This window comes from Augochlora pura, chromosome 5 (assembly GCF_028453695.1).
Source record: "Augochlora pura isolate Apur16 chromosome 5, APUR_v2.2.1, whole genome shotgun sequence".
Taxonomy (NCBI): domain Eukaryota; kingdom Metazoa; phylum Arthropoda; class Insecta; order Hymenoptera; family Halictidae; genus Augochlora; species Augochlora pura.
In genome coordinates, this window is record NC_135776.1 from 14,393,199 (window position 1) to 14,402,835 (window position 9,637).

General features: G+C 31.6%; 2 protein-coding genes across 4 annotated transcripts; one reads left to right on the top strand and one right to left on the bottom strand.

Moving 5' to 3' along the window:
* The first annotated feature begins 4 nt into the window (after positions 1–4).
* Positions 5–5,724, top strand: Phtf (putative homeodomain transcription factor). Of its 3 annotated transcripts, none has more exons than XM_078181392.1 (17): positions 5–511; positions 603–742; positions 866–1,077; positions 1,158–1,344; positions 1,405–1,541; positions 1,621–1,723; positions 1,912–2,106; positions 2,332–2,396; positions 2,658–2,842; positions 3,017–3,153; positions 3,228–3,537; positions 3,636–3,864; positions 4,000–4,095; positions 4,178–4,321; positions 4,396–4,491; positions 4,578–5,033; positions 5,427–5,724. In XM_078181392.1, the coding sequence occupies exons 1-16, from the start codon at positions 486–488 to the stop codon at positions 4,725–4,727; spliced, it is 2,412 nt and encodes an 803-aa protein (XP_078037518.1). In that variant the 5' UTR covers positions 5–485; the 3' UTR covers positions 4,728–5,033; positions 5,427–5,724. The 3 variants fall into 3 exon arrangements, with proteins under 3 accessions (XP_078037518.1, XP_078037520.1, XP_078037519.1); XM_078181394.1 differs by having other exon boundaries at positions 2,673–2,842; XM_078181393.1 differs by having other exon boundaries at positions 4,578–5,724.
* Positions 5,725–6,624: 900 nt separating this feature from the next.
* Positions 6,625–9,148, bottom strand: LOC144470366 (phospholipase B1, membrane-associated-like). The gene is made up of 7 exons (XM_078181401.1): positions 8,994–9,148; positions 8,751–8,849; positions 8,415–8,626; positions 8,068–8,244; positions 7,552–7,850; positions 7,111–7,289; positions 6,625–6,845 (listed from the first exon to the last, which is right to left on the bottom strand). Exons 1-7 carry the CDS (start codon positions 9,139–9,141, stop codon positions 6,697–6,699), a joined length of 1,263 nt encoding a protein of 420 aa, XP_078037527.1. The 5' UTR covers positions 9,142–9,148; the 3' UTR covers positions 6,625–6,696.
* Between the last annotated feature and the right edge of the window lie 489 nt (positions 9,149–9,637).

Genomic DNA, 9,637 nt, shown 5'->3' on the forward strand with positions numbered 1-9,637 from the left:
AGTGTTAATGATACGGCACTGGCACTGTGGACAAGGAATATAGTAAAGTAGAATGGAGTAGAATATAATTGATATTGCCCATTGCCAGTTGTGTTGAGGCATATCATATCCATTGAAACAGATGTAATTAATAAATATATTGTAAATTAAAAGACAATTAAAGGCTATCGTGACACATACTTGCATGGCCATAGTTGTTATTAAGAATTAGTTAAACGATTGTGGGTTTTGGACAATGACGTAGAAATTACCAAATGTATTATAAACGTCAGTTACACTTTGTGTTCTTCAACTGTTTGAATATCGTGAAATAAAAAACTTCTACCAGTTATTGCTCCTTATATATTATGGAAGCAACATTTTCTTTACACGTACTAGCAAAAGTATATACAAAATTATCTTCCGCTTATTCAGACACGTCCAATTATTGGGCAAAATTAAAAATTAATAGCGATATCGTAGGACTGCGATAGCAATCAACAAAAATGAAATTATATGAGCTGGTACATTGGTGAGGAATCTTTCTATATAATGTTATATGATGAAGAAAATTATTTGAGTATAAAATTTATTCAACCTGATAAACGACTCTTCTATTTCAGGTATCAGAAAAAAATTGGTACTTATGATAAACAACAATGGGAGAAAACTGTAGAGCAACACATACTTGGGGGATTTACACATGTTCCAATGAGAACTGCAAAACTTAAAACAGAACTTATTGATGTGGATCTTGTGCGAGGTAAAATTTTGAATATGGATTTTATGGATTATTTAATATTTTTATGAAATAGCTCAATATTTAAATATGTAATTAGTAAATATTAGTTAATAACAAGAAATTATTAATAATAATTCTTTATAGGTTCTTCTTTTCCAAAAGCTAAGCCAAAGCATGGATTGTCTACAGTAGCCTGTTTGGCTTTTCAAAGGCTATTATTTCTACCATTATATAGAAAATGGTGGACACAACAAACTAGTTCAAAAATTTTTATATTATTTTTGCTACTGTATACTTTGCAGTTAATCAATATGTGTATATATTTTTATCAGATGGCAAAAGATGATGAAAGTGATGTATGAAAACATTTTATTTATGTTGAGTTATACAAAAGCTTTTAAAAATAATATTTTAAAATGATATATTTTGATTTTAGACTGTAACTACATCAGAAGTATTAATACCTGCTATTATGATGCTTACTCTATGCATTGTTCATTCCCATATTGTGTCGACACATTCAGGTCCAATGGTAACAAATGGACATAGTAAACAGAGAATAATTAGGCGTTCTAGGCACACCAGATGTAGATCGGGAAAATCAAGAACAAGACATAGTTTACGTAAGTGTTGATTTCACAAGATATACATATAATCTTTCTACCTATTCTATGTTTCCATAGGTTTACATGAAGATTCCAAACCCTTTCAAGATAATGCTTCTGAGAAAGCTAATACAGCAAGTGGGGAAGTATTGACTTCTGTGCGATTTGCAAAGAAAGTTGAAATTGAAAATTCCTTGACTGTTAGCCCATCACAGGTAATTACAATTTATTAGTCGAAAGTATTACAACTGTCAACGGTTTAAAAGCAGCCTTAATAGTACCTTATCTTTAAAGGAATTTATGAATGTTCAAGCATCCTGTAATAATGAGTTAAATAATGCGGCTGTGAGCAATCCTCTTCTTATGAATGAAGCTACGACTAGTCGTATTCCATCACGTTAGTAAATTGTAACATTATTATCAATTATTATTAGTACGTACATATTAATATAATGCAACATATCTAATTTGAATGGGATTATTTAAATATTTATTTTATTTATTTAAAATTAGGTGATCCCAGGTGGCTGAGCTACCCTGTATACTGTTAATATTAATTTATAGTTACGTATAGTCTTTTTATAGATGATGTTCCATATATAAGAAATATACATCAAGATGATGATGGATTTGAAAGTTTAAATGGAAATGTATCAAGTGACAATGATAAAGGGGCTGCACAAGCAATGTTGGACAAGCCTAAAAAAAGACGGGATGTATTGCATAAAAATAATGACGACTCCGCTAGTCAACAAACCTTATTGCAACCTAAATTTTCAGGTTTGACTTATAATACTTCTTAGTTGAATATTGAAATTATTAAAATGTAACTGATTAAAATGGAATACTGCATTAATTTATTTAACATATTGTTAAATTCTATCAGTGTATATACATATTATATTCATTTTTTAATATGTTGGAGTTTGAACTGCTAACATGAATTTTTCTTAGAAAGGTAAGATGGCAAATTAGCTAAATGATTGTGTTCCACTTTCCATGCAGCACGTGAGTTATTGAAGACTGAAGATAATTCTTCAAAAAGCGAAGGAGAAACTTCTAATAAAATGGTAAGCAGTTTTAGTTCTCTTAAAATTTGATATTTTTCACTAGTATCAGAAAGTGTAAAATATATCTCATTTCCCAAGCTAGTAAGACAAAGTATAAACACATGAATAAAAATTAATTTTCTATTCGTAACTTTTTGTGACATACTGTTTAATGGTTGTTATTTCTTAATTTTCTAGCAGCGTTATATTTTATTATGCGGCATAATTAGGTTTTACAAACGTTTTACTTAATTGTAAAATTCGATGTGATTAAATTTTAAGAATTATTTTCTGAAGGATAAAGTGCCTGGTCCTGTCATGATTGGGCCAAGAGAAGGTCGACAACAATGTGAAAGTGAAGAAGAAGGAGAATGTGAAGAAACAGCTATAAATCATTTGACAGAAGCGACAACATCTGCTACTGAATGGATGGGAGTAACTACAAACAGTGATGAATGCAGCTATAGGTGCGGAATTAGATGTTATATGAAATTAATTTTTTGTAATTTCAGAGTCATATTTTAATTTTAAGTAAAAGGTCAATTTTTCTTTAATGAAATTTTGTAGACTTCATTATTACAAATAGATAACTTCTGACTACTTTTGTTAAGGTAAATTTCTATGAATAAACATGTTTACAGTTCGGAACTTGAGGAGTCTGATATCCATAATGAAGCTAACAAAAATTATTCAGAATTTGTGGAGCATCCTTTTTCTTGGGAATTTGAATTACCGCCTTCTATAATGCTTAGTTCTAGTTGCGCTTCGTGCGACCGTGGTAATGTATATTGAAATAATAAATTATAAATTGTCATAATACTAGTATTGATAATATTATTTAAAATTTTTCAGTTTCGTGTACTATATGGGCACGACGTGATATAAAAAAAGCTGAATTATCTGTGTTAGATATCAGTTCAGCAATTATTGCTAAAGTAGAATCAATGCCAGAGAATATGAATTATTTTTATGGGGGGCTGATGGTCAGCGTGGCTTTGTCATTAATACCGTCTATCAATCGATTAAGTGATCACGCGGGAATGGACAATAGTAGTAATGTAACCAATTCCTTTATACCAAATGATTTGATTTCCGTTAATTTGGAAACATACAACGATATTTTGTGTAAAATAATAGGATTAACGTTTGGGACAACTCTTTGGTAAGTACAGATTTAGTGTACAATAAAATTTAGATTTTCGACGTATCATAAATTAAATTAGAATACATTAATTTAACGAATTGTTAATTTGATTTCAGGGAACGTATAGTAATTCTAATATCAGCATTCGAGAGGCTTATGTTATCTTCTTTGCTATTCTTTTTATTAGCAGTTGCTGAACGTACTTATAAGCAAAGGCTTTTATATGCTAAACTGTTTTCACATTTGACATCATCAAGACGTGCAAGAAAATCGGATTTACCACACTTTCGGTTAAATAAAGTGCGAAACATTAAATTGTGGTTGAGCGTTAGATCTTATTTGAAAGTAAGTTCTGTATGAAGTCGTTACAGCGCTTTTGTTCGAATTTGTTTAAAAATATTATATAATAACAAAAGATATAAAAAATTATTGAGATAATAATAATATTAAAGATAAAGGAATATACATAATTTGTTACAGAGAAGAGGTCCACAACGTTCTGTAGATGTAATAGTATCAGCAGTATTTGTAGTTACATTACTATTGTTATCATTTGTGAGTTTGGAATTAATTAAGGTAATAACTAAATAAATATTAAAAAAAAAACAGCACAAAAAGATTGTCTGACTTTACATATATATATTTTGTAATTTTGCAGGATCTTGAAAGTTTGCATTCCCGATATAACGTTGAAGCTTTATCTTGGAGCTTTTCTCTTGGAATATTTATATTACGTTTTATGACGTTGGGCACGAAAATTAATAAAAAATATAGAAATCTGTCTGTTTTGATAACGGAACAGGTAATTACAGTAATAAATTATATTCGTAATAATCAATGTACTTTCTAAATTTTTTTATTTTGGTTTATTTCTAGATTAATTTGTATTTACAAATAGAACAAAAACCACATAAAAAGGAAGAACTTATGGTAGCGAATAATGTACTGAAATTAGCAGCTGATCTGATAAAGGTAATGCAGGTTATTGTTTTATTTTTAAATTGTAAAGAGCATTTGGAAATGTTTCAATTATATTGAATAACTAATATTTGTTACAGGAACTTGAAAGTCCATTCAAAATATCGGGTCTATCAGCGAATCCCTATCTGTATACAATCACAAAAGTGGTATTGTTATCTGCTCTTTCAGGAGTGCTTTCAGAATTACTTGGATTTAAACTTAAATTACATAAGATAAAAATCAAATAAAAAGGTGATACTATTCATTTTTATGTAACTACCTCAGAGATGTTAAATGATTAAGAAAGGAAACTCAATTTTGTTATTAAATATTAGAGTATTCTATAAAATCATTCTATATGGGCGACTAAGCAGGTGTTTTCCTTTTTGATAGTTCATTTCGCTGCATGCAAACGATTTCGTTTATTTTTTTTCATTGCTAGTGGTTTTATGTTTTAGCTAGGAACTTCGTGTTTTATCACGAAAAGTGAATCACAGCCACTCCTGGGTGTGGTTTACGCCAAAACCTACTTAATGGGCCTTTAAGATGCTTAGGTAAGAATTTGATCCACCTTACTCTGAAGCGATACAAAATGCTCAAGGTGTGTTGTAGGATAACAAAGACCCCAGACTTAATAACTAGCTTCAAAGGAGCAATAATTGTATAATGTTTGGGATTCCCTTCTTTTGTAGTTTTCCTTCCATCAGATACATTTTTAAATTCTGCACATCATAATGTATTTCTTAAATATACCTGAGACATATTCATAGTCGTAATAGTTGTCTACTTGATTCCTACTACTCTAGACTTGCAATATAGAAAAGTAAAATAGGCAGCTATTATGGTTGAGCGTATTTCAAGCGTAAAAAAATAATTTATAATATGCACAATTTAAAAAGATACCTGGGTAAGTTATTTTTATAGCGATTTTTTTACATGGTTTTTAGGTACAAAGCTTGCTTTGTCGAAGCAGCTTCTTACGCAACTCTCCTAAAGAGATATGGGTACAATGACTCCTTAGGGATAAGTGCACAGATTAGAATGTTTTAGTGATAATGAAAAGAATTACAACATGTGAAAATAGGTAATGATACTATGATAATACGAAATAGTTAGTTATTCATTACATTGCTTGTTTTCATTTTGTATTATTCTATTATCTCGGAAGAATTAAAAGATATTCTTTTTGTCAATAGCAATGTAAAGTTGCAGGAAAAAGATAGTAATAAATATTATTTGATGAAATATTTCGTTCATTTTCGAAAATTATAATATATTAGAAATAAAATGATTTAAAAGGTATTGTTACTCATCATTTAGATATGTAGTTTTTGATGCTTTATGTAATTATAATGTTATCGGAGCTTTGAATGAAATGTATCAAATATGTGTATATATATTTGCAAAGTTCCAAATGTTGCAAATGATATTGTAATATATGTCAATATCAATAGTTTCCCTAACACACGTACTGACGAGAACTAAGAAATTACATGCAATAATCATGACCACTCCTTTAGTTGTTCAATTTCTGTATAAATAATATATTGTAAAAGATAAAATCATAGTACCTGTGCAATAATTCATCTAATTAAGATATTTTTAACACAATTTTAAGTGTATCTATATCTGTTAAATAAACTAAAAACACAAAATGTATAGTTGTGTGTTTTACTATACTATCATACAATATCATTGCAATTATTAACTACTAATACAATATACAAAAATACTAAAATTTAAAAAAAAAAAGAAGGAAACTATAGCACTATGAGTGGGTGAAGGTTTAAATTGAACAATTTTTTTTTATTCAGTAGGATTAACGATTCCCTAATAGAAATATGTATGCCTACACTGTGCGTATAGTAGAATTCTACTTATCCGACAGTCTATATCGGTACTATCGCAGACTTAGGATTCGTGGAACCTGAATTACTGATTCTGCAGAAAATGCTGTGGACGATAGCGGACTCTACCTAAACGGAATGGTCAACTGGTGAACTATGTTCAATTGCAACAGGGAAAAGCGGGTGTCTAAGGTAGCTTTCCAACTTTTAAAAGTACATTGTTGTAACGTAAGAAACTATTTCTTTCCAGATTGTTTGTGACGGTATAATATTAAACAATTATGCAACTATTCGCTAACTTCTTCAAAGATCCATTTTTAATTTTTTATACATCTTAAATATACGTATACAGCCGAAGAAAGGACTCGCTCTAGACGTAGTTACTACCCTTCGAATTCTCTCGTGTGATTAGGTACGGTCTTTCTTGTGTAGGGCACAGGAATTTTTCAAATAACGGCATCCAACTGTTTGATTTATTACCATTCGATTCCATCAAGTTGTTCCATAAACAGTTTCCATCTTGTAACGAATGAAGAAAGATTAATTAATATATTATAAACTAAATTATTGTTACATTGTTGAATATGATGTTTACAACTAATTTACGTTTTTACATGCTTTAATAAAGTCTATGGACGAACAAATGTATCTTGAAGAAAAATTGATATATAAAATTATAAACGATGTTTCTAACATTCATTACGTGTCGTTAAATTGATGGTAATGTAAAAGTATTTTGTCGTATGTAATTAAAGTATATGTTCAGTAAATCAATTCTCCTTACATAATGCGTTCGTTTTCTGAGTAACATGGAAACAATCAACAGCAAAATACGATGGATCAGTATCTCCGTCTTTATTCTTTGGAAATTTTGCATGCTGAAGACAAGGTTGCGTTTCTACTGTAAAATCATCCGTGTGAAATTCTGAATACTCGGCAATCGTTCTTTCCAAGTCGTGCCACCTGTACACGTAACATTAATAAAACACTATTAACAAGTGAAGAACTAAAAAATATATAGGTCATATTTCAACAGAAGATGGAATCTTTTCTCTGTCTTTTCAAAGTATGTAATAGTGCATATATATCATATAAGATCAGAAATAAAGGAAAGACTCTAGCAGGTTTTAATTACTAGATTACGGATTTTTATTAATTCATGGCATATGCAAGTTTTTAAAATACAAGAAAACATGCACGTCAATCAAAATTAATGTGAACAAACCTATCCATGATTCTGTAGTATTCGTCTCTCATGGAACGAAACTGCAAGGCAAATAAGCAGGAACATTCGAACCTTGTTAGCAAGTAGCATCTCATTTCTTTAGTGTTATCTTGATACTTGACAAGCGAACTCAAGTGAGGTGACAAAACCAAAGCAATATATGTACGTGGTAAATTGGCCTTCAGTATCCTGAGTGCCTTGACCAGATCTTTTTCGTGTTCGTCCAAAAGAGACCACGGCGAAGATGTCCCGCACAGATTCGAGCAGAAGTCGTTACTTCCGATCATCAAGGTAATCAACTGTAAATCAGCAAGTGTATAGAAAAGGAATAATCTATTTCGGAATAATATTTCAACATCGTCCTAACAATTATTTAGATTTATATTAAACTGATACCTGTCTCCTCTTAATTATAATATATAATAATTATAACATATAATTATAATTTGTTATCTATTATATATCTATTATTATATATAATTATACATAATAAATATAATTAATTTTGCATATAACCTTCCAGTGTTTTTTTATGTCAACCCTCGGATCCTTTCGCAGTTTGTTAACTAAATATTCTGCCATAAAAGGCATATCTCGAGACATTGCACCAAGCTCGGCGACATCGAATTGAGAAGCTTCATGAGTAACATACGAATCCCCTAGAGCGTAACCTATCAATTTCGGATTGAATTCCTGCACAATTAAAATATATTATTTCTAGCTTTTTTCATAACAAGACATAGCCGCATAGTGCAGCGTGCTCAAAACAAATAACGCAACTTCACCGTGTAAAGTCAAGATTTATGATATGCAATCCAAAAACATTGGTAAAAATAATGTCGATATTGCAAAGAATCTTCTACCTTGAGAATATTTGGAAGCGTCGTGTAAGTTCGCCAAGTTCCTTGGCCCCCAGAGCTCCCCGATGCACCCCGGCTTTCAATCACGATTTCAAAGACGCTCTTCGCGAAAATTCCATTGCCCGCTGTTAAAGAGTCGCCCATCGCTCCGATTATGTCTATATCTCCTGGCCTGAGACGATGGACAGAAGTGGGTATTTTCGAAGATCTGCCGCCTATTCGCACCACTTTCGTATTAACAAAATTGTTTTCGCGGAGTTCAATTTTACGAGCATGAATATACGCAGAGTGATATATGTACAGAAATAATGAACGACATTAAAGAAGCGAAGGAATTACCTGTTACGTTACAAGGGAAAGGAACATCCGGAGGAACTTCGTCCTGGACATTCGGCAATGCTGGCTCGTCATCAGTTCGACTGTTTTCAATTCTGTTTACTGTCACGTGATAAAGTAATTGTATAAATCAATGGAGTAGAAAGTTAGACAATTTTATACACATAGGTACGTATATGGAACAAATCACCCGCATTGTTCGCGTTATCATTGAAAACAGTCAAAATTCATACGAAGTCCACATACCGAAAGCACGAAAGAAGAATTTACGAAGTTGACCAAAAAGTCGCAAGAACAACGGATTGTCCAATTCCGTCCGTTGAGCGGCCGACAGGGTGCACAGGGTGCACAGAGTACACAATTGGAAAACGAAGAGGAGCCGGAGGGTTCCCATCGCATACGCGGCGCGAACGGCGCACTACTTGGGAGACGATAATGCAAGCTCTTTTAAAGGTTTGCCGTGATCTGACAATGAGAACGGAAGAGTCGCAGAACAATGTAAAACTACCGCGAGCCGGCTGCTGCGTTCGCGCATCATCCCTGACCTTGAATTTTCAATGATCTCTACGAAGATTACGCGTTCATATCACCTGTGATTGGGAGAAATTGTCACCGATCACCTGTGTCGAGAAATAGTTTAATAGTGAAAATACTTAAAAAATTATCTTGTAACTTCTTCATGTAAACGTACATGTAATACATGAGAGAAGTGTAGCATATATGTAGACAAAATCAATTATACTTAAATGTTAAGGATGCAAAAATATTAAAATACTGTCCACTGATAAATGTTACTTTTCTAGTTTTTGGTTTCACTAATGGAATTACTTTGCAAGCATTAGCTTCCGCATGGTATTCCTGTTGTTTTCGAATCTGGTTTTTCTTCTACA

Bases quoted from the DNA above. Each gene is read 5' to 3' on its own strand.
- Phtf (XM_078181393.1), top strand. From the start codon at position 486: ATGAAATTATATGAGCTGGTACATTG. The intron at 2,843-3,016 runs GTGCGGAATTAG...ACATGTTTACAG, and splicing joins AGTGATGAATGCAGCTATAG to TTCGGAACTTGAGGAGTCTG. The intron at 3,154-3,227 runs GTAATGTATATT...AAAATTTTTCAG, and splicing joins TTGCGCTTCGTGCGACCGTG to TTTCGTGTACTATATGGGCA.
- LOC144470366 (XM_078181401.1), bottom strand. From the start codon at position 9,141: ATGGGAACCCTCCGGCTCCTCTTCGTTTTCCAATTGTGTACTCTGTGC. The intron at 8,245-8,414 runs GTAGAAGATTCT...TTAATTGTGCAG, and splicing joins CGCTTCCAAATATTCTCAAG to GAATTCAATCCGAAATTGAT. The intron at 7,290-7,551 runs GTTTGTTCACAT...TTACGTGTACAG, and splicing joins TACTACAGAATCATGGATAG to GTGGCACGACTTGGAAAGAA.